General features: G+C 41.9%; 2 protein-coding genes across 2 annotated transcripts; one reads left to right on the forward strand and one right to left on the reverse strand.

The window, feature by feature from the left end:
* Nucleotides 1–415: 415 nt before the first annotated feature.
* On the reverse strand, nt 416–6,119 carry LOC116258934 (uncharacterized). The gene is made up of 4 exons (XM_031636436.2): nt 5,176–6,119; nt 3,078–3,219; nt 1,857–2,981; nt 416–1,269 (listed from the first exon to the last, which is right to left on the reverse strand). The coding sequence occupies exons 1-4, from the start codon at nt 6,048–6,050 to the stop codon at nt 907–909; spliced, it is 2,505 nt and encodes an 834-aa protein (XP_031492296.1). The 5' UTR covers nt 6,051–6,119; the 3' UTR covers nt 416–906.
* A 592-nt stretch (nt 6,120–6,711) lies between these two features.
* Nucleotides 6,712–10,218, forward strand: LOC116259016 (lysine-specific histone demethylase 1 homolog 1-like). Its single transcript, XM_031636599.2, has one exon. The coding sequence runs from the start codon at nt 6,934–6,936 to the stop codon at nt 9,772–9,774; it is 2,841 nt and encodes a 946-aa protein (XP_031492459.1). The 5' UTR covers nt 6,712–6,933; the 3' UTR covers nt 9,775–10,218.
* Nucleotides 10,219–24,936: the final 14,718 nt, after the last annotated feature.

Consider the following 24,936-nt stretch of genomic DNA (forward strand, 5'->3'; position numbering starts at 1 on the left):
AGACACTTCAAACGTACTATTTGAATTATTTTTTATGAAAACTAACCTTACCAATATGATCTCAGGTTGGTGCAAAATACAGATTAAGTTGATCATTTTTTAGGTTTTAATAGTGTCTTTATAATAAGCAAAAATGAATTGACTCTCGTAAAGTCAACATTTTGATAATAGAAAAATCAATATTTTTCATAAAAAAATGTTTTATATCAATATAATTTTTCTGTTTTTATTTTATTTAAAATATATTTTTAGCACAAAATTAAAAGGTCTGGTTTTATGGTTTTTACCAATCTCTCTCTCTCTCTCTCTCTCTCTCTCTCTATATATATATATATATATATATATATATATATATATATATATATATATATATAAAAGAGAGTAATTGGAAAATCCCAGACCATTAGGTCAGAGATGAAAACCAGACCACCAAAAATAATTATTGAAGTATACATGACCAAATCAGACCGACTAGGTCTCTTTGGCGACTTACAACTTTGATTGGCTTCACCTACAGGCTACAAGAGTGCACGTTGTGCAAAACTACATATGGGCCACGGGGAACATGCCCACAAACTTCCAAAACATTTGCCTACAAGTGCACATATTTACATATGAGTGCTCAGTGCCCCCTCACCAGAATTTCTAGCAACGTCATTGACTCGTCCATTATCTATGTTTGTGGTTAACTTTACTAAACCTATCTTATTTAGCTTATTCTTTGAATAATCAAATTTGTAGGGTTAGGTTTCAAAGAAAAATTGTACATTTTCTGCTGAAATATGGGGTGAAACAAACTTAAATTGGGTACAACAATCATGATAAGGAATTACCCAGAAGAGAAGAGATTACCTCCTGTCTATGAAGCTAATCCTCTCAGCAATAATATGTTGCACAGTTCCCAAACTAGAGTGGATCAAAATTCTTTACTAAGCCATCATCCAGTACATTAAGTTTCCCTGAGATTTTAGCCTTGCATGCAGGACACATGAAACCAACAGAGTCGGGTTGTGTCTCAGGATCAATTCCCTCATGGTTGAATTCCTTTCTGCACCATACACATACAGTAGTAACCTGATGGTTGTTGACGATCTTTGGCAACAATGCATCCCAGTCCGGCTGCACCGAAGTCCCAATGGCTTCAACCAGGGCAACACCACAGTCCAGGTCCACTGGGATTGATATCGGTTGCTTACTGTCACCCACTGGTACCTTCTCCGAACAAGATCTCTCATCCGTCTGGCCAGCAATCTTCGGTTCATCTTCTCCCTGCCAAAGCAATACTAGTCAGACAAAGTATTTCCACAAATAACGACCACAACAAACATCACTTGCCCCCCTCAAGTCTAAGGAAGATTGTGGCCACACCGAGATTTTGGACAAACACGTAATACCCAACCCAAAAAATATTATATGACATTCACGTGTTAAAACATAAAAGTGACTGAGGGATATTGTATGTTACAGTTACAGAAACAGTATTCATTTTCAAATTACTCGTGCTGATTCCTCCAAACAATTCTGGCGGTATGAATTAGATATATTGGGTGCAGCACTAACATCTCTCCGGCATTTTTGTACAGAAAATTAGAACACAGATGAATAGACTCGCTCCTTTTCTCCCATTACACGGACAATCATTGAAGAAACAAACAGCAATTTATGTGCCTGCTTGACCTTCACTGGTTAAGGAGAAAGAACGGCAAATAGTTTACCAAGAACAAAGAGTAATGGACTGTTTTAAGTAATAGTGTTCTCAATTGATAACTGGAGAAAAATGGGCTACACTCGCTATAATCAAGCAAGTGATGTTTCCTAAAAAGAACTTGTACACCAGCAAAATACACCACAAATACCTTTTTTATCTTCATCTCATGTGAAAACAAACAGCTTGATGATTGCAAGGACACAGATGATGAGTCTGTCAACTTGCATTGTTTTTCACTTTTTCCATCAACTAGAACCGCAGATTCAGCTACAATTGGCTTAAAAACCTGCTCTTTATCACCATAAAGACCATCAAAACCACTGTCAAGATTGTAGCATTTGCTTGTTTCATCGACCGTACATTTTTGTCCACCTGCTCCAGAATTATTGGCAAGATCCTTGTGAAAGCCATCAAAACTGTTTGCAGAGTTGTCGATGCCTTTGTCTTTCACATCAAGCTTGACACTATCAGACGTGCCATTCAGATTGGAAGGCAAACAGGAATTTGCAATATCATCTTCCTCATTACTAAATCCATTTGCGTTCTCAACAGAGCCAACCTTTTCTTCTTTTCGATGAACAATTGCAGCATCATTATTCTGCTCATCAGCAATGTTCGTTAAAGTAGCACAAGAAACAATTGCGCTGGTAGCATCCCTTGGAGTAGAATCAGAAGCATTCCCGTCTATACACATCTCTGAATTATTGACAGAGCTTCCGTGAGTAACAGTTTGTTGACCATTAGTTTTAACATCAGAGCCATCATCCAATGAATTACTGTCATTACCAATAGCAGAATGCATTTCACAACCCATTGAAGTAACTCCAACATGTGACAATTGATCAACGTTTTTCTCCACAATTATCTCATCCGGCAATGCTTCAAGACTTCTAACATAATGTCTCACATGTACACCAACATGACCATTATAGCGATGCCTCTCTTCAAAAATCTTGTGGCAAATCTGGCACTCATACTTTCCATCTTTAATGATAACACCTTCACCAATAGTTTTATAAGGTCGACATGTCTTCGCATTTCTCTGATGGGCTGTCAGCAAGTGCTGCATAAACTCCTCCTTCTTGCAGAAACTCACTTTGCACTGACGGCATTCAAGCAAACTCCTGAATTGGTCCTTCACTGGATTCTTTACCTTATGCGAGAGATGTCCATCGTTATCAGAAGAAGCAGAGAGAGTCGTTGACACAAGGCTTACGACCACCGTTTGAGGCTGAGAGTTGTCTTTCTGGCTGTCCTCCTTAGCAACAACACTCTATGACACATCATGAGCACATTAAATGACTAAATCTTGCGGAACTGTCAAAACCTGTTTTAGCAAATTTTTCCCATCTAGGAGAACGTAACTTACTTTTCCTGGAGGCAATTTATTCACCGAAGTATTGTCAACACCTAAATTTGGAGAAATGTCCCAACTTGCAGCATGGGACCCAACTGAAGACATCAAATGAGAATACACCTCCTTGTAGGTAATAAATTGCTTCCCGCTCGGGCTTCAAAAATAAAATGAAAAAGTTAGCAAAATGATATTGAAGTACTAGGAAAAGTGAAGAAGGGTGAACAGTACCAATACCATACATGATAACCCTTTGTAGAATGATATCATTTTAACAGCCTAACAGAAATGTGGCTGACTAGGAATGCCAATGACAAAGGGAAATGCCTTGATATTACTCCACTTCAATTGACTAAGGTTGCAGGGCATGATTGGTGTAGTTGAAACAAGCAACAGCAAAAATCCAAGAATTAAATATTGTGGGGCTTAACAGGTAGACTACCATTTGAAACTCAGATTAATGAATATTTCAGGATTCTAATATTAAGGAAGGATAACTTTTATAAAGAGGTCCACTTGTGTCCACTTTGCTTGTCGGCATAAATTGATAATGCCTGAGCTCTTTTCCTTCACTTTCAGTTTTATATATAATTGCACGGCAAAAGAAGGTACAACGAGGCTGGTTATCCACAAAGGACTATTTTCCTCACAAACAGGACCTTCAGAACAAGTCGGCAACGGACCAATTTCCTCGAGTGACTCTCTATGCCGTCGTTCTTTTGATTGTGACGTCCTGTATACGTTTGAATATGATCATCTGACTAACTGGTTTGCTTAAATCCAACTTAAATTAAAACAAAAGGCCCAAAAAGATTTTTTTTTTAAACAAACAATGCATGTTAGAGAGAAATCCTAACCATTTCATTTATTTGATTTTCTATGATATTGAGAGCATACCACCTACCTCTGACCACGGAATCTACTGTGAGGCACCATGGCCAAAGGTACTCCTTTAGAGCCTTTGGGTATGTGTGTCAAATCATCAGAATCGATTTTCCCCACCCCTTTGTGGGTATTTTCCATCACAACATAGCCATGCAGTACATTGTTTTAAAGCATATACTCATGTTCAAGACTGCAAGCCAACTGAAAAAAGGTTCCCCGTGTAACACTTCCACTGAGGGGCATGCAGTCATCAACGTAGGTAGGTAACAACTAACAAAGTTTCCTATCCTTTTCCAAATTTCGTAATTGTCATACCAGCGTTACCATTACATGTCTGCTTGGGGGAACATACACTACTGTTTGTCAAAGTAATTTGATTATCAAATGTACTTGTTATTGCTATACTTTAACTTAAAAACCTCAACGAAGTGGCTCATCCAAATGCCAAAAAGTGGATGAGATAATGGAGCCAACTGATTATGCTGCTTGAGCATGTTGTCTGCACCAAATTGTTTTATGTTTCTTTTATATTTGACTGGCCAGGAAATTGCACCTTACATGAACACGAAAATATAAGAAAAGATGGACTTACAGTCATAATAATGTATTAACAAGTTCACATTAAATTATCCAGCTACATTTAGTTTATTTTCATGATACCCGTAGTGACAGATATTGGTTGTAGCAATAATCTGGAAGTTCGCTTAACATATTCGTCAGACAAATTTCAGGAAAACAATTGCACTGAAGCTTACAAACATAAATAAATAGTAAATAATAAATAAACAAATAATAGTTGGAAAATACAGCATTTTAGAAACGTAATACGAATATTGAAATCTGAAGCTCTGGTCAGACGCCAACTTACTCGTCTCATGTAGACGAACAGTGCCCCAAAAAGTTCTTTAGATTTTTAACGTTCTTACCCATCAGTGCCAGGAAACAGTTACGCCTTATCTCTCAAAAATCATAGTGGAATCAAGGCTCCAAATTAGCACTTCCTGCTCGCTTTTTTAACATAATAGGCGTTGAACAAAATCACCACAAAGAAATGTACGATGCTGAGGAATCAAACGACATAAAGATTTGAGAACGTGCATTAGCACGCCAATGAACGAAAATTTTGTTTCATTCGGATAGTCGAAGAGCGCAGGCAGGAACAGAAACCCAAAATGAGAATTAAAAAAGAAACAGAATTATCTCGAAACAGACTGCGAAGATGTAAAACCTTATGTACTTGCGGCAGTCGACGTACACACGACCATGTTTCCGCCGAATGCCCACCAAAATCTTCCAACCTTTTGGTAATCCTTCGCCAACATCGCTCGCCTCAACAAACTTCTTCTTCTTCCTTCTAGACGCCCACCGGCCAGGCAATCTGCCTAAGAACCCGAGTACATCTGCTTCGCTCACCAGACCTGCCGTTCTCCTGTTCAACTCCGCAACGAAGATATCCTCACTCGCCAAGGGAAGCACGTTGAGAACTCCGTTCTGTGCACCAGCGGAAGACGAACTCACGCCATTATCCAAGCGTTCGCCGCGAACTCCCTGAGACAGCGAGCCCTGCATTTTCCTCCTTGCGTCGTCTTTCTTCCTCCTTTTCCTCGGTCGCGAAGAAAGATCCTCCAACAAACCCACGGTGCCGATGGATCTCGCTCCCATTCCCTCAACAGGAGAAGAAACCCTAGGGGGGAACCCATTCTTCGATGCAGAAGACGCCGGATTTTCCTTCGAGAACAAGTCTCGGAGGAGACTGACGATCAGATCGTTGTCCCTGGTACCCGAGTTGTCCACGGAGCCGGCGGGATGGCGCGAAACCGTAAGAAGCCCGGTTCGACGACGGCCGCCTCTGACGGCCACGGCTTCGTCCTTTCTCTGAGCAAGCCGGAGCCTGGAGTACGTCTGCCTCCTGCTTCCAGCGCTCTCGTTGAAAACCGAGCGGTCGATCTTCGGGACGACGACGTCATCGCGTCGCAAAAGGCGGAGCTCGTCGGAAAGGGTAGCGAGGCAATTAAGATCTTCCTGAGACAGGAATCGCAGGTCGATGGCCGGAATCGCCCCGACTCGGAGGAGGTTCTCCTCCGACTCGGCTTCGGACGCCATTGAAGCCGCTGGAATGCGGTCTTCGGAGCAGAAGGTATCCCTCTTGCCTATTTTAGGGTTTTCTCCTTGCAAGGAGGAGGAAGAAGAGGAATAGGTCCGATGTGCACGTGCAAGGTGGGGAAGTCACGTGAGGGAGATCCGTTCGGTTCTCCGCAAGAACGAGACCGCGCGCCTTATTTTTCTGAAAGCAAGGTGCATCTCTGCATCAAGGCGTATTCGTCGGCCAGTGATTCGATGCAAAGAAGGGAAAATGATTTACGTGTAAAACGTGGGAGTGCCGTGCCGTGGGCCTTTATTGTAGTGTACCATTTCTTTTCAACTCCCATTTTTCTTTCTGCATCCGAAAGAGAGTCATTGCACACTGGGCTTGGCGTAAGTCGGGCCTTTAGTCACTCTTCCTTTCATGGTGGACTGTTAAATGGCAAGTTATAGATCACTGGCCTTCGTTTTTTATCATCCAAAAAGTGTTTGAAATGAAAGCAAAACCATTTCTTCACCTCATGAATGCCCTCTTACTTTAGGTTTAAAAAACATAGTAGTGGCACAAGTATAGGTTCTTAATAATCTCTTTTCTAAAAAAAAAACTAACATATTCATCAATATACTTACACATTTAAAAGAAATAGTATCGGATACAAATAGTATCGGATGGGATTGGATAATTTGTTCGGAGAATTCAATTCCAAGCAAGTGTTTGATTACCATCGATCGGAAAATTTAAAACGCCGCGCGAAAAGGTTGAAAAGAGAGAGAGAGAGAGTCGGGCATCTCTGCTTCGACCCGGATCGGTGGACCAGGAGGCGTTAGGGTTCCTCTCCTCTTTTTTTTCTTTCCCTGTTTATTAATTTCCTCCGCGTATCTCCGAGTTGTCCGATGAGCCGGCATGGACGAGGGACGCGATACCACGGCAGAAGCGTCCTCGGCCGGACGCCCGTCGCCTGAAAATCCTCCGCACGGGCTCTTCTCTCAGCCGGAAATCTCCCCTCCTGTACCGTTTACTTCGCCGGCGCATCCCCTCTTGGATGAGGGCGAGTCGCGGGGGGCTCTTGGGACTTTCAATACCGATCAGCGTCCCATCCCGGAAAACGCCATATCAACACCATTGATGACGCCCGAGATTCGAGGTCTACCAGAAGACTCTTCTTCCGTTCCCGGGACAGCTTCACAAGCCGTTCCTCAGCCGGCGGCCGAGGGCCCTTTTCCATTGGATACCAGAGAATCGTCCGAGAACATGCTATCGGACTCTCTGACGACAACGGAAGACGTTTCAACCCTGTCGCCGGCATTGTCCGAGCTTCATGCTCCACATTCTGGTACCGACGGTTTGATGGAAGATATTCCTGCTACTGACCTGCAGGATATGCCGGAAACCGTTCTTCCGGCAGCAGAGGCGCCTACAGGGCACCTTCCCGTGGATCCGAATCAGCCGACAGTGGCCGCGGAACAGCCGGTGAAGCGAAAGCGAGGACGGAAAAAGAAGCTGCCGCCGCAACCCGCTCCACCGGATCCTGCAGGCGGCCTGCGAGTTCTTCGGCGGAAGGCTAGGTCATGTGTCTACAACGAGAAGCTGATGGACAACATTCTCCAGATGCAGATCGACGACATGGAGGCCAAGGCGGAGATCAAGCGCCGCAAGCTCGCCGACCTCACGAAGGAGCTGGAGATTGAGGCAATGATTGCGCACTCCGTTGGCTTCTCTTCCGACTCCTTGTCAGAGGAGGAGATCGAATTCGGGGTGCTAGAATCGACCGGCGGTATCGATCAGGCGAACTACATAGTCGTCCGCAACCACATACTCACGAGGTGGAGATCGAACGTGACTGTCTGGTTGACGGAGGACCGCATCTTCGAGTCGATTCGGAGGGCTCACCGGTCGCTCGTGAGCTCTGCCTATGCCTTCCTTCTTGCCCATGGCTACATCAACTTCGGAGTTCAACCACCCGTCCGGGAGGCTAAGGTTCGGGCCAACGTGCTGATTGTGGGGGCGGGGCTTGCAGGTCTGGCAGCAGCAAAGCAGCTGAGGTTTCTAGGTTTCAAGGTCGCGGTCATCGAAGGGAGGAACCGAGCTGGCGGACGCGTCTTCACAAAGAAGATGGCAGGAGATGGAGTGATGGCCGCTGCCGATCTTGGAGGGAGCGTACTTACGGGAATCAACGGGAATCCTCTCGGCGTCATGGCTCGGCAGCTAGGACTTCCTCTTCATAAGGTTCGTGACCAGTGCCCTCTGTACCGGCCGGATGGGAAGGCGGTGAACGCAGATGTCGATGCCAAGGTGGAAGAGCTCTTCAATGGTCTGCTTGACAAGGTTTGTAAGCTTAGACAAGCTATGGGCGAGATTGCATCAATTGATGTTTCTCTTGGTGTTGCTCTTGAGACTTTCCGGCGAGTGTATCAGGTTGCAGAGGATAAAGAGGAAATGATGCTACTGAATTGGCATTTAGCGAATTTGGAGTATGCAAATGCTGGCCTTCTATCGAACCTTTCTCTTGCATTTTGGGATCAAGATGACCCGTATGAGATGGGTGGGGATCATTGCTTCATACCTGGAGGAAATGAGAGGCTTGTGAGAGTCCTGGTTGAGAATTTGCCGGTCTTCTACGGGAGAGCGGTGCAGGAGATACGTTATGGGTCAGATGGTGTTCTCGTTGTTGCCGGAGGGCAGGTTTTCCGCGGTGACATGGTTCTCTGCACTGTTCCACTAGGTGTGCTAAAGAGTGGCTCAATAAAGTTTGAGCCTGAGCTTCCACAGATGAAAAAGGACGCCATTGCGAGGTTGGGATTTGGGTTGTTGAACAAGGTGGCGATGCTGTTTCCCCATGTATTCTGGAGTGGAGGTATTGACACTTTTGGTCACCTGACGGAGGAGCCGAGACAGCGAGGCGAATTCTTTCTGTTCTATAGCTACGCATCTGTGTCAGGAGGGCCTCTGCTGATTGCTTTGGTAGCGGGAGAATCCGCCATTAACTTCGAGGACATGCCTCCAGGCGATGCTGTGAAGAGAGTCCTTGAGGTCTTGAGAGGGATATTTACTCCCAAAGGAATTGAGGTTCCGGATCCAATTCAGGCAGTTTGTACACGCTGGGGCAAGGATAAGTTCACTTATGGCTCCTACTCCCATGTTGCAGTAGGCTCATCCGGCGATGACTATGATATCCTAGCAGAAAGTGTCGGAGGTGGGAGGGTATTTTTCGCTGGGGAGGCCACTAATAGACGGTATCCTGCTACAATGCACGGCGCTCTCCTCAGTGGACTGAGGGAGGCTGCTAACATTTCAAGAGCTGCATCCCGGAGGGGAATCTCAGTCCAAGCAGAGCAAATTAGAGGGGAAGGGGTCGAGGAATCAGTTCTGGCGGATCTTTTTCTTAGTCCTGATATGACGTTTGGGAATTTCTCTGTTTTGTTTGATCCAACATGTGATTATCCTGATGCGGTTTCGTTGCTGAGGTTGTCGGTTGGGGGGAAAACTTGCAGCGTAAAGCCTGAATCTGGCAACGATGATGTTAAGGGGTCGCATGCACCTCTTTCTCTATATTCTTTGATACCTAAGTCACAGGCTTTGGAGTTGAGTAATGTTCAAGGCGATGATAATCGAGTAAGGTTCCTGTTCGAGAAATTTGGTGCAAGGTTAGTCGGCCGGAGAGGATTGGGCAGTTCGGGTGATAAGTTTATCGCTGCAGTGCAGTCTTCTCGACCCAAGGTTGGTCTAGCTGATGCACCTTCGTAAAGGATTTACATACTAATATTTAATAGCAGTAGATTGCCAGTTAGTATTTCCCTATAGAGTTTGCCTTAAGGTAGCATGTGAACTGGTGCTGCGATTAAAAATGGTCGCAAAAGTTCGCACTTTCTCGTAATTGAAGCACGGGAATTCGTCTGTGCTATATGTACTTTGGTGAATCTGATTCTCATCATACTTGGAAGTCTATTGAATTACGGGGAAAGGTGGATTCTGTGTAGGGAAACAATAACCATCTGACTACTGATTTTGATAGATATGTAGAGGTGGACTCTGATGACTACCACCTTCTCTTTTGTACATTAGCGCACAGAAGATTGACGACGTATTGAACAGTTTCACGAGTAAGAGAAATATCAGCATGTAAACATTAAGCCGTTATCTACTTCTTTTGAAGTGAAAACATGACTGCCGGTGAATTTCTCCTTTTAACATGCCCTTATGTCATTTACGGAAATTATGGATTGGTACCAGCCAAAATTAGAAAAGTTTCAACTTGTTCCTTCTAGTAATTGTTCATAAAGATCTTAGGAAAAGAAATCTCTCTCTCTCTCTCTTTCTCTTTCTCTCCCTTTCATGCGTTTCGTGTGATCATTTGGTCACATTATCCGTAGCATGTTTTGTTGCTATTTAGTGGAATTATGGACTAGTACCAGCCGAATTAGAAAGGCCTCAAACTACCTCCTTTAGTAATTGCTCACCGAATACATATCTTCAGAAAGAGAAGCAATCTCTCTCTCTCTCTCTCGCGTATGTTTGCATAGTTACAATGGCATGTCATGCAATCGTGTGGTCATAGTTTGTTAGCCATAGTTTGAAACCGTGCAAATAGTTTGAATCTTAAGCGTATTTCTCAATAGACCTGCATGCTTGATTTGTGATTATCACACAGCATTTTGGAGAAACTTCTATCCTAAAGCAACTTGGTTCCTGCAACAACCGACGTGGTGTTGGATGCGAACTTCTCCTCAATTAGTTAAACGATTTGAAATCTTTGGTTGAGGTGGTGATCTGCTCTGTTGCTCGCTCTTCCAATGTTATTTTTGAGTGTGGTCCGACGGGAGTATTCGGAAGACTGACGTTTTTGGAGCCTAGGCGCTGCCGTCTTGATAGACAGCTAGTATTCATTTTCAAATACGACATTCTTTCCCTTTTTCACGAATGTCTTCAGATTATGGTTCTTGCGTTGAACTTTCAGTCATTTCCTTGTTGTTGACGTTCATGCTGTCACCGACTCACCATTTCCTTAATGAAGAAAGCTCTTAGCCGCTCTCACAAGCTCAGAGGCAGATGACGATGCCATGAAATTGCTGATCTTTCAAAAGAAAGTCCACCAATCAACATCACTTCGTTTTGTGTGGAGCATGTGCCACCACCTGGACTAGGGATGAGAGAAAACGTTGAACAGATGCGCATCCAGAGCTGCTAGTTCATACAACTCTATAGACGTACATTTCCTGTGTCAAAGTTAATTGGTCTACCTAGAACCCCGTGATGCTTGACCGTTCATTCGTAAACGTCTGCATAAACTAGCGTGGGGAAAGCACCTAGTGCTGTCAAATATCATGAACTGTTTGCTGAACGACCGATAGAAAAGTTGATGCTTTAAGATCATCTCAAGCAAGTAGCAAGCTCAATGAGGAGAACTGACCTATAGAAGGTAGAATTTGTAAGTTAACAGGAGGAAAAAGAAATACAATCACCAATCTTGAGTGCGAGGAGGAAACAACTGCGTATGCATCCTAAATAGCATGTTGAGGCACATCCTACAGCTCAGCTAATGGAAGCATGAGTCCTCATTTTCAGGGGAGTTCAAGGTTCACATATAACTGTCTGCCACTATTTTTACCGGAGAAGTGATCTTTTTAGCACAAATACGAGAAAGAGGCAAGACAATTTTAGTTTCATAAACTTGGACACATGGTGTAAGAAGAAAGGAAAAGAGTGGAACTAAGAAGAGGGTGTAGCTACAAGAAATCGGCGTGCAGTGAAACTGGACCTGCATTTCCCCATTGACCAATGTACTATTTCGGGTGAGTGGGAGGAAATCTTACATCCTGAGTTAAGGCTGAAAACTTCCCCATCCCCTAAGGTTGAGAGCTGCTTTGGTGCTTCACAGTAAAGCCCCACTATACTTCGACTTACATGTCCTTGCCAAGATGCTATGTAATAACAAAGGATTGTGGCTGTACCAAAACGGACTTACTGGTGGGCATAAACTTGGGGTTCTGACTGACGGAGCAATATCCAGGTTGGCTCCTGGTTTGCTGATCAGTATGTGCAGCGACGCGTATTCAGTTTGTCATGGACGAAATGGTTCTTGGTGGGAGGGTGTCCTGAAATCACCTCAAAAAATTCCCAGTGGAGACCATGGCTCCAGGAATGTCTTCGAAGCAGCAGGCCGACCCATGACAGGTGGAGATTCATGCAGATACACAGTGCGGGTTCGTTTTTGGGAAGCCATATTTTATCCCCTCGTGATATTGGTGAACTCCTGTTGCTTCTGCTGCGACCAGGAGAGAGCAGGAGCTCTGAGAATTTGGTCATCAGCACGAGGTAAGAATTTTCTGTACGTCCATTTTTATACATTTGCCTTAATTCTTGGCAACAACAGTAGCTGGAGAGCACTATTATCAAACATAGGGTTACAGATAAAGTTAGTGATGAAAGTCAGCCCCGAAAACATATCTCAACGCTATCCTGGAAAGGTTAGACACTAGCACCACTACGTTTACCGGTGATTTGATTGCTCTCCAGCCAGATAATAGGAATGGCCTTCAAACTTCATTACATGGGCAAAACTCTTTTTATAGCCTAGTTAGTTTTTATAACGTAGTTGGTCAGGCTGGCGGCTTAATGAAATGTCACTTGGATTCTCATAGGTACTACTTCCCATATGTTACTTTGAAACTGAGTGGAGTAACTGTGAGTTCACCCAAATAATTGGACTCTCATAAATACTACTTCACATATGTTACTCTGAAACTGTGTGGAGTAACTGTGAGTTCACCCAAATCCCAACGCAATTCTGATGGCAGGGGGAATGAGGGTGGGTTTGCAGCTGGTGACTTCAGCCTCACACACATGGGCGCTGGCATTCCCTTCTGCTTACAAATCAAACCTTTACATAAAAATCGGAGCCAACAACGACTTGTATCGTCGCAATTCAGTAAAGCATATGAACATCATATATTGCCAATACATGTAAATAAACTCAAGTCATTATCTCCTCAACAACTTGTTAACAAATGTGCACCTACATTTTTCAAATCGTCTGCTGCTAAATGCTGCGTCGTCCATTTGTTTTGGGTTCCATTGCATTGAGCTCAACTGTTGGGAACAATAATAGGCGATCTGGTGCTAACCCCATCTGTTTTCTTTTAATTGCCATTGGCTTGTCTATATATAAGCACTTGAAAAGATTTACGAGTATGTAACGCATGTGTATATCATAAACATGAAGGATAAAAGTCCAGTTGCCCTTTACTTGGTCGTTGGCTCGCTTGAGTAGGGCTAGTAAAACAGGCTCAACAATCCAAGCTGGCATCTTCAAAATTTTTTACATGGAATCTAGACTGATATGAGACATAATTCACAGACGATCAACCAGCGGGCCTGCAGCTTGTCACCTCTCATCCAAAGGGTCGAGGTCGATTGCAGGGCTGTTGTGCATTAGCAAATGGTTGTGTCACGACCCAAGTTTTTGACACCAACAGTTTCAACACTCGGACCTAAGGTCCTACACGCCCGACGCGTGTGTTTTAAGGGGGTGGATTGTAACGCCCCAAATGTTTATTTCCGTATTGAAGATTGTGAGGGATCTTCAATGACTTATAAAGGGGGTCATTAATGAGATGATTGTCTTGATTTCTACCCTTTTTAGGGTCAGAACCGAAACTGTTAGGGGAGTGGGTTGGGATCCTCAAAACCAAAGGCCTGAACTCGAGAGTGGGTCGGGTTGTTGTTAAAGGGCGGTTTGGGATCCTCCAAATCAAGGGCCTGAACCCGAGAGTGGGTCGGGTTGTTACAGGTTGCCATTTTAGGCATACTGTTCAAATATGCTATATATGCATTTTAAGGTGAAATTCAGCAAATCATGCTCTTTTTTACTAAGAAAAAGTAATGTTTCACTCAGCCTATACAATTTGAACCACTGTTTTTTGAAGCCCATGGAGAGTGGTTTAAGTCCTAACTTGTGATGGCAGCAACGGAAGCGCATGAGTTGCCAACCAAACCCACCAATTGATAAGTGGTCTGGTTCACTAGCATATTGTTAAATAAGCATGCATAAAATATACACGTGGTTGTTCGATGCACCTAACTAGGGGTTATCATGATCGAAAGAAAGCAGAAGAGACTAGTATTTGAGTTACATCTTTTGTTGGCATGATCTGGTAAAGATTGGCATAACCCCCACTTGCGTAGCTAAAACATACATATAATCAGATATCTAGCAAAACAATGGCTAAATCCTCTCGTGGGTTCTTAGAAAACAAGATGATATGACGTACGTTGGTATTTTTCCTTTGCCATGGCCTGACATTTATAGCCAGTCAAGTTGGTACATCAATCAAACTTAATTAACTGAGACACATCGTTGTGGATGAGCTTTCAGCCTTCGGAAAAATGATACCACCAACAAAGTGCCTACATTGTATGAAGTCATGAACTCAAAGAGATTTAGGTGGGTTTAACCCTTCCTGTCAAATAAGCGATTCTCATATGCAGAAGAGCATGATTCTGCCGTGGACCACGCAAACTGGCCCAGCACAGTCAGATTATATATATATATATATAGTAAAATTAATTATAACTAAAAATATTATAAATAAACTACCAGTTTACTCGGGCATGTCCAATGCCTAAATTTAAAGCTGAGTTCTGGGCCCGAGTTGGACCGCATATAGGGTATTCGGTCCGATGCCCAGCCTTTTCTGAAAAGAAAAACTGCACACGGAACTGACTCGGTAGTGTAGCCACACTTGGGCATATATGACAAAAGCAGAACCCAAATAATTGCATTCTTCATTATTGAGAGAGAGAGACACCCAAGGGACTAGCATTTCATAAACATGGTCATTTGTTTGTTAGATTTAGAATTAATATTCATGATATATATATATATCATGAATATATATATATATAAACATGAAGTACGTGATGTTCTTGAAACAATGCATTTTAAAACTTGCGTTTTAAAAATAAAATGTTTTCACCGAGACCCCTTTAAGAGCACCGGCAAAAGAGCTAAGTAAAGCTCGGGCGTTTAGGCGGCTGGGCATGAGTTGAAATCTGATGGTGGCGCTTTCTAAGTTGAATTCTCCAGGTGAACGCTTCTGAAGATTGCCTCTGAATTTTACATTTAAATGCGGCTGTTAGTCTAAAAGGTAGTTCATCTGTATAAAGAATCGAACGCTAAGGACTGAGGACGGGAAAATTTGGTGTTTTCGGACGGTTTCAGTTTTGGGACGACGGCCCATACCCAACCAAGGACATTTATTATGGTCTGAACCAAGAACACCGTTTTTTTCTTTTTTTAATCTCTGCCACCTTCCCTGTCCACTCCAGCCAATTTGTCCTCTGCAACAAATTCCACCCACCATTAATTTCTTCTCTATTAATCGGTCAGCCATGGTGGTCCTGCCACCGCCGACGGCATCGACATTACCAGAGAAACCAATCCGTTTATCGTTTGGCATCTGGAAGACTGGATCTACACCGCCCATGTTGCAGACCAAAGGCGCAACCGCAGAGGCTAATTGCTTTAGATGTCTGCTGCCCACCAAGATCCAATGTCAGATTAATTTCGCAAATCCCGTAGGCCTTGTTGAGGCTTCTGTTCTGCTCACTGATTACTTAATTATGTTTCGTTTCTCTCTTTTCTATTCTGAGATTAATCTGTTGCAGACTGATGGTAGCATCCAAGATAGCCGTACAAGTTAGAGCAATCAAAAGCATGTGCTGGTTAACTTAAAGCGTGATTTGGTATGAGACAATGCCACAAATCTCAAGATTTAGAATTTTCTAGTTGGGGCAGATTTCTTGTTAAGAACTATTTGCCACCAACTTGTGGAATCATCGGCATATTTTATATGAAGCTCTTAAACTATTCGGAAAGCAGAAATTTGAAAATCCATTGTTTTCGGAAGTATTATGGTCGTGCAGGATCTTGGCAGTTTAAACACATCACGTACGAACTGCATGCAATAATTTGAAAACACTTACCGATAGCTCATCTAACTCGATCGTTCATTAAAAATGTTGAGATAACTACTGTAAACGCAAAGGCTTTTCTGTAAACTTTTCAGTTCTTTTTAATTGACCGACGAAGTAGTTTCTGTGGACCATTACTTTTGTCTGATATATACATCAGTGCCACCTTCACCGAATATGGTCGAAAGGAGCTGGTAACGTTTGTCGATCGAACTAAATATATACGATGAGATCTGTGATCCTCACTCTGCTACTGTCAAGAATCCTGACCTAAGATCAAAGGTGAAGGCTTCCTGAGAGAAAAATCTTCTCACGCTTCTGCAAAAAGATTTTGAGAGAGCCTCATGCATGCTTTTGAATCCTTCCATAAATCGATCATGACTCTCTTCAAAGTAAGAGAAGTACTAAAGAACAAACTTCTCGTTCAAGAGAAGCATTGCCGCCATAACTTTCTCCCTTACAAACTTTCGCTTATGAAATCCTGGATTCGTTTCCAGCGCTTGCTGGAAGCATCAAATTTTTGAAGAATTTGGATTGGGATCCCGCTTGGACGATGGAATCCGGCCAGCAAACAGGCCCCAAATCACATTCTTCTTTCTCATGTAGTTAAGTGCACATGCTAATTTTGGTTAAAAACAAAAAAATACCAAAAAAATCAAGGGACTAGATATGAGTAAGCTCATCTAATTCATAAATGCTGCAAAGCCAAGTTGGCATATTATAAGATGAAAGTGTACTTTAATTCGGTTGGTGCAAGGGTAAATTTTCTTCAGTAAAAGAAAGAAGATACCAAGTTACCAACACCCCACCCCCATTAGATTTTTCGTCCTTGGGGGGACCTACGACGAGAAGAAAACTGCGAGGTCCACCAAAGGTTTGGGACATTCACCAAGAATGAAAAGATTTTGCTAACCGGAATCCGGCAAGTGTCGAACTTGCGGCGACTGGCAGGTAGACAAGTAGGGGAGCTTGAGTTTTACCAATCAAAGGCCTGCAAATGTATGAGTCCAGAAGAGTTTTCACCTTGGTGAAAGAGAGAGAAAAATAATTATGCCGTCCGGCCCGATATATATCTTGAATTTGTTCAAGCAATCAGAGTACTTTGAATGGCCCATTGAATATGGCATTACACAATGGCTGTCTACTTGATCAACACGTTTAGACCTATGAGCGACCCAGCAACTCCATGAATGAACACCACCCAATGATTTGGTACTGAGATATACATGAACTAAAAGTGATAGAGAAGACAAAGGTAGCAATAGAAACAAAGGTCCGTGCCCACAATGAGCGATATGGCTGATCTTCGGTCACAAGTTGGGAGCTCCAACTTTTTTTTTTTTTTTTTTTTTGAAAGATTGCTTGGGCTTCTCTGCTCACTGGGCTTTCGTTTCCACATTGCATGCAGAATCTCAATCTATTAATTTGTAATTTAATTCTTGAGTGCTTTCGAGCTGTAGCCTCGGTTTGATCATTTTCTTGCTCATTACAAGACTCCATAGTTCTTTTTAGTGAGGTGTCTGAAGTGTCAAATATGAAAGAGAAGTGGGGTATACAAGACAACGAGAAAAAGTAAACATTTTATTGGGAGTTTTTTTTTTTTTGTACAATATCATTTATACATTACAATGGGCAATGTTAACAAATGATATTTTGATATATGTATGTATGTATGTATGTACATACGTATATTAATATGTCCCTTATGCACATGAATATGTGGGGTCCTTAACCATGTGTCGGCATCAAGTTCACATTGTGAAACATGATTGCATCTGATCCTGCACCGACAAGTTTATCGGCATTTCTTGTCATATGATGGCAAATGGGTCAGATCTGGGTTTGAGGATTTTGTCATTTTGTCGAACTAGAATGGATTTTCCACCCAACTTTTTCAGTCTGTCTTGCTCCTGTATCTCCCCAGCTAACTCAGCGAGGCATGTGAACGATTTTTGTTTAACCATATAACCATTTAAGCCGAGCACGAAACCCTAGCATTTGCTTCAAGCAAGCGCCATTGATTTGAGGTAGAAGCTTAGATTCAAACTAAAATTGCCTGAACCTTATGATGCTGCCTTTGCAAGCTTGCGTATGAAGGAACTTGTTGTGTTCGTCCTTGGAGATTTAGACATGTAAAAACATTGATTTCATTGAATGATCGCCCAGTCCTTGTTGAAAGGGTGGGTTAAATTTAAATCAACCTCTGATGATTAATTGGTTCGCTTTCGTTCTATTAAATGGCATGCCTCTTTGAAGGGGGGGGGGTTCTCTACGTCGGGTAAAAAAGGGAAAATTGATCGGGGGACATCTCTTTCATGGATAAATCCATGTTTGAGAGTCGTTTCATGAAATCACTATTAACTTTGTTACGGTCGGTCAGTGTAATCAGAAAAGTGAATTTATTGGCGAGTTTCCATCACGTGAACAACTTTGGAAGTTAGGCCGACCAAAATAATATCGGTGGCGCCAATCAATTAATGAATTTAATAAACTTCACGCCATGTGATGTTCGAACGTACGCACGCAATCGTTGCTCTAAAAAGCTTCTGCATGATGACATGATCATCCTAAACAAACACTTGTTAGTTAGTTTTCTGGACAAGTAAAATATTCGCACCGAATCCAACGATATCGTAAGAAAGAAAATGTTCAGCAAGCATCGAATACGAGACGTGCAAATTCCACAAAAAATATAAAGAATAACTAACTTGGTCTTTCTAACCGGGTGCTAACAACGCCAAGTTCTAAAAATATAACATCAACATGCAGATTTGGTTTTCTAGTGAGGTTCTACAAAGAGTGCTTATGTTCATATTGATACTTCAGGGCAATTCTTTTCATTTACATATGTAAATGCTGCCGTTAAAAAAGTTTAAACTAATGCCCTTTAACCAGAATTTTTGGGGGCTTAGAGAAGGAGTGGGGTTTGAGAGGGGACAGAGACCAAAAAAGGCAGAGGTTTGGCAGGTGTTTGCATGGGCATAAAAGATGGTGGTGAAGTCCTGAGATTTTGGGGGCACGGTCGCCGTCCTACAATCACATGATGTGATCCACTGACCGTTCGTAAACTCCAAAATGTGGCTCTCCTCCCGTGAAATGTAGTAGTACATTATGTACCTCTCAAGCTTCAAAACGGATTCCTTTCAACAATTTATTCTTACCATCTCCCTTTCAATCTCACGAGGATACAGTTAAAAAAGGGGACGTGGCAGGTTTTTTCGCCATTCATCAAGAGAATATGTATAGAACACTATGTTATTCAAAATGTAGATGCTAATTCCATGTTATCAAATAATGCCCCAATAGCATGCGAGTTTAAGCATCCCCGCGACGTTCTGTCTCTTAAACACAAAAATGAGATAGTCGGTCCTGGCAGGACCTGTCGTTCAAACACGGTTTGGTTCGAATTAGATGCAACAGAAAATGACAAGAGTGCTCTCAAACCAGGTCCAGCCTCCTTCACAATTAACCGTTAAACAAACACGACAAGTCAAAGAAACATGAGCTGAATGGCAGCTGACGCACACACATGCACAAGCACAAGCACAAGCACAAGCACAAGCTTTCATAAATATATATATGCACCTGAAACCAACAGGAACTTAGACTAAACAAAGTTTAATCTTAGATAATTAAACAAGGATATATTAACAAAAAAGCAGGAAAAAAAGTAAACGTGAAAGGCTTTTCACTTGAAAAAAGAGAAGATAACGCGGAATTGCGTTAAAAAAGCATCTTCTTTGTTATTAAAGGAGGATAGGGAGGGGCAAAAGGGAAGGGCGGTTAATAAAGGAACCTTTTTCTCGATAAGATAATGGGGGAGTCACAAGTTGGATCCAACATGAAGCAGGAATCAATGGCGGCCTGCATTTCCACTTCACTCTTTTGGAAGTTTGCGATTATTGGATGAGGGTCCGTTTGGAAAGATGCAGACGGATCTGGATCACATCGCATGCTTCCAGAAGTAGACCCAGATCCAAGCACTGCACCCTAACAGCAATTATTTTTCCTCCCATGATGATTTTAAAAGGCAAAGAATGCGCTGTTTACATAATTTAGAAATCACTTGCAATGTCTGAAAAAGCATCAAACGAAATTTTACATTGGTTAGCACTCAGATCCCAAGTTGCCCCTTGGTCAGCATCAATACAATAAATGAAAGCCAACCAACGTATGTCTACAGAGAGTTATGCAGCTACTTTCATGCCTTTCAGAGGACCCTTTTGAATACGCGCAACTTTTACCTATAGAGATGGAACCATAGTTCAACTTCAATGCAAAGAAAGTTGATCTGCAGTCAAACACAAAAAACTTTTGGAGTCGTTATGAAACTTTAGTACCCGCATTAAATTTCTATTGAATAGGTGTAACTTTATTTCTGGTGGAAACGTTTTGCCCGTTAACTTCTAAAAGTTGTATAAAATCAAACGAATATGGTAAATGGAAGATAGAACAAAAAACCTACACAATGCATTGCCATTCTTCTTGCCTGCATAACTAAGCATATAAGAACATGAATAATAACTTACATTGCATGACAGAGTAGTTCAGCATGAACCTGATATCATATAAAATATAATATTAGAACTCAACAGTGATCAGCATATGAACAAGCAATAATCTAGAATGATGTAGGACGGAATTTTTTAGTTTACATAGGCGATCGAGAAGAAGAAAGGGGAAGATAAAGCAATTTAATATTAATTCACCAACTGTCTCCTTATTTTTCTCCCAAAAAGGAAAAAAAAAAAGATTGTTAATGAGTATAACCACCTAAAGAAAAAAAGGGAGAGTATCAAAATCAAAGATAAACGTGACGTCACTACAACGTCAGAAAGAAAGAAAGAAAGAAAGAAAATTTGCGGGAGGGGAGTTAGAGGTCCGGCAAAGTCGCGGGTGATTTGGACGCTCTGACGTTGATGTCTTATCTGCTTGATCTTTGAAAATGAAAGAGTAGAGCGGAGTTCGACCCGGTTAATGCCCGATCCGGGAAGGTCCCAATCGATGATCCGGGTCACAGATCTGGCAAAAAGCTCTGGAAAGAGACCCGAAAAGAGCGAGGTCCAGAACCTTCTTCACTCGTAACAAACAAGCCCCGGTAGAAGTTCAGTTCAGTTCAGTTCAGTTCAGTTCAGTTCAGTTCGGTGTTGGGGTAATGGATCGGGTTGAATATCGGAAGTTCTGAACCTACCATGATCCATACGTTGAGTACATCATTTTGATCGTTTATTGACCGATGGGGACGTTAACATAACCCCAACCCACAAGGAATCTAGGTGTGTGGGACTCAATGGTCCAGCTAAGTTTAAGGGCATCTACTGGGTCCGTCTGACTCGACTCGACGCGGGTTCACACCCAGTCAACGTCGTCTAGGCCTTTGACTGGCCCCACCGAACCTTTGAGTCGCCCCTCCTCTTTGGCTTCTTCCTTCCCCTCTCTCTCTCCCCATTAAAAGTTTTCTTTAACAATGAAAAATCAGACTGTTTGGACAATGGAGATGGGCTTGTTCTTAGGATTCAAATATATTTGCTTCATGTTATTTGGTGCAACATCCACGGGAAAGGTAAGGTTACCGTAACTTTTACCTAGGGGTCGGTGAAAAGGAATTTTTTTCTTTGCAGTTTATCACTTTACTTTTCCGAAAACTTTTCGGCTGAATTTATTTGGCCGAGGGATTTTGGTTGACTGACAACCTCTTTAGTAATGTAATGTTTTAATGGTCTTTCGTCTTCGTTACGTACGCCTCCCTCTTCCTGTATCCCGAGAGAGAAAAAAAAAACAAAAGAGAGATTGTCACTGGTGAAATTTCTCTCCTGTTTGATTTCACGGGCGAGATTTCGGGCGTTCCATACGCCTTAGAATACTCCCGTAGGATATTTTTAACACAAAAGAAGGAAGAAAAATTTTACTTCTTGTTTTCCGTGCTTCTAGTTTTAAGTGCTTGTGAGAGGCGTGGCAAGATGGCATTTTGAACATGACCTCGTTCTCATTTTTACTTAGCGTGGACGCTTGTGGTGCTCTTGGGTGAATATACTACGTCCAGCACAATTACGTTGGCTTCAATTGTTAATATGGTAATGCAAAGCTAGTTTTCACAGCGCAATTGATTTGGCTTCAATTGTTAATATGTTCAACTACTTCAATGAAACTGTACTTTTTATTTACCATAGTGCAGAAACAGTGAGATACGGACAAAGATATGAAATCTCTACACTTCAAGAGTGCACTTGAAAATGGTTTTGAAGTCATGTTGAATCAAGTTTAAATGGCGAAACAGGACCTGTACGAGTTTTTTTTCTTCCTAGAGTAGAGGTCACATTTACGTCAATTAATGATGTAATATGGCCATTCAGTGCAACATCAATTAAACATGTAGAGTTATTGTCTAAGTTAACGAAGAACTTTAACTATGGAGCTCTAGCTGGGCCCTGCTGTCTAGGCTGCAGTTAGTTCTATAAGTTGGCTTACTGATTGGGGATGTAGCTACTACCATATTTCATCAGTCGGATGCTACCAAATTTGATCGGGCGTGACAAAGTGCAAGGCTGCAACATTATTTTGGTATCCATTGCAATCCAAAAGGAATTCCTACACACTGTTTTGAATCCAATTACTAATGAGAGATTTATTCTAAAAGTATCTAAATCATTGAGCCCCAACGAGCTGGTACAGGTTGATGAAAGCCTTGTTGTCAGTTTAATTTCCATGGGGTTACTCCTTTGCACTGCAAAAGGTAGATGATGTGTGACACTAACGAGTGTATTATTTTTCACATGGATCTAGAAACTGCTCTAAAAACAAAGAAAAATGGAAGGATCTTTTCAACCTGTATCTTCTCCCTGTTGACATCCTTATGTAAGAGATGTTCACCTCATGTCAATCCTTACTTGCATAAGTTATCATGTCTCCAATTGATGTTCACCAAGTTGATCGATTATAATTTTTAGATTTTAAAAACTAGCGGGGAGTTCGATTCAGAGAGGCTGGAGCAAACAATATAGTCGCCAACACACCAGCTTGGAAGAGTTTGACTCTTCTTCCTTTGGTTTCTTGTCTTTTCTTTTAAGTTTTGGTTTTTTCTGAAAGGGGACGCCTATTTGCTTTGTTTCGGAATCTTGTTTTTATTCCTTTTTTCAACTTCAGTTTGGCACAAAACGTTGTCCGATGATGGGACGAGTCAAAAACGTTAATAATCATTTGAATTTGATCTAGTTAAGTAGTTACTAAATTAGGTGAGAAGCAGGAGATTGGCATCTAAGAAATTCACTGTCAGTGAAATCTGAGAAAAGAGAAGTTCCATGATTCCTAATTAATTGATAAAGACCGATTTCTTTTATATGGTTTAACATGACTGATTTCTTCATTTGGGTATTGCTTTCTCATACTACAGTATTTACCATGGTTCGGATCTGACTCTCGGAGTATATACATCATGTATTTCACGAAGGATGTGTCTATGACATGGGAGATGCGTGTGCAATTTATGAAGAGCAGAAAATGCCATGAAAAAGTAACCAAAGTTTTATTTCCGGTCAGCATCTGCCCAGCTTCCCCCTACCAAAGAAAAAAAAAAAAAAGGAAAATGAAATTTCGACTTGAAAATTTGAATCATGGTATTTCACTGTTATTTACTATACGTGAGAGAAAGATTGATGAGTGCTAATAAGGATTACTTAACTTTCTGCGCCATACAGTCTTCTGCTTCCAGAGCGAACTTCAAACGAAGGGAATTTTTAGGTTCGTAGAACTTAAAGTACGCATTCAGCACAGAAAAATGAAAGAAATGATAACTGCAGATCTAATCACCGGACAAATTACTCACCGAACGACTTCACATCCATATTATCAGTTGCTCTCGTCCCACCGTTTTGGCTGCCCATCAAAGGTAGAGCATTAATGCTCATAATGGCGACAGCCAATTACCACCCCAAAAAAAGAAAGCTCCAGGTAAGAAATCTCCTTCGAGAAGCAATCTGGCGGATTACTCGATAAACTCATGTTTGGAAGCTCTGCTTGAATATTGAGCTCAGTAAAGTTAGCTAGAAAAAGCAAGGGTTGTTAACCGAACTAACAAAAGACAGGCATGTTTATCCTGATCTCCCGCCTATTGCCGCTGATCTGCGTGATATCAGAAGAAAGCGGTGCTGAAAAACAAAGGTGGATCCTTATTTTTTGAACGTCTCCACAACGAGCAGATAAATCAATTTACTAAACAACCAGAACCCCCTGCGACAGAAAAAAACAAATGGAGGGTTGAGATATCGACTATTTGTTTGGTATTTTGACAGTGAATCCATACTCTTTTATTTTAACACATACTGCACTTTCTGGTATCATCATGAGGCCCTAATTCTTTAATAATTTTGTGCCTCAGATCTGTTCTCGAAAAAAAAAAAAAAAAAAAAAAGAACTCTTGACTCTTGGGTCGCTTTCCGGCTTTGTGGGGCACATGATAAGACGATTCCCATTTGAATCCTTGTTGAGAGAGATAGAGAAAGATGAACTTCACAGAAAGGACAATTGTTTCTTCTTCTTCCTCTTCCTTTTTTAAGAAATCTCAGGATTAATATACGCAGACAAGCAAGTGGTGGTGGTAAAACACTCATGAGTTCGTCCAACCGGAGGATATGATGGATTTGGTGATTTAGCCTGAACTTTTAAAGGAGCAAATTGTTTGCCACAGTTAACTGCAAGCGGTTTCCCTTCTTTCTAACATATTGCTAGGTAAATCTGGCTCGTGATTGCCATTTAAAGATCTTGGCTTTGTGGGGATTGTTTTTTGAATTGCCAGAATCAACATTGCATATACAAGATTTCCGATCGAGTGATTCAAATATCAAGGATCGCGAATGAGATAAATATCACTTTGAAATGCAGCTTCATGATGAGCCTTATCTTTATCAAGAAACTGAAGTTGTCAATTCAGATAAACGTCTC

This window comes from Nymphaea colorata, chromosome 8 (genome assembly GCF_008831285.2).
Source record: "Nymphaea colorata isolate Beijing-Zhang1983 chromosome 8, ASM883128v2, whole genome shotgun sequence".
NCBI lineage: Eukaryota > Viridiplantae > Streptophyta > Magnoliopsida > Nymphaeales > Nymphaeaceae > Nymphaea > Nymphaea colorata.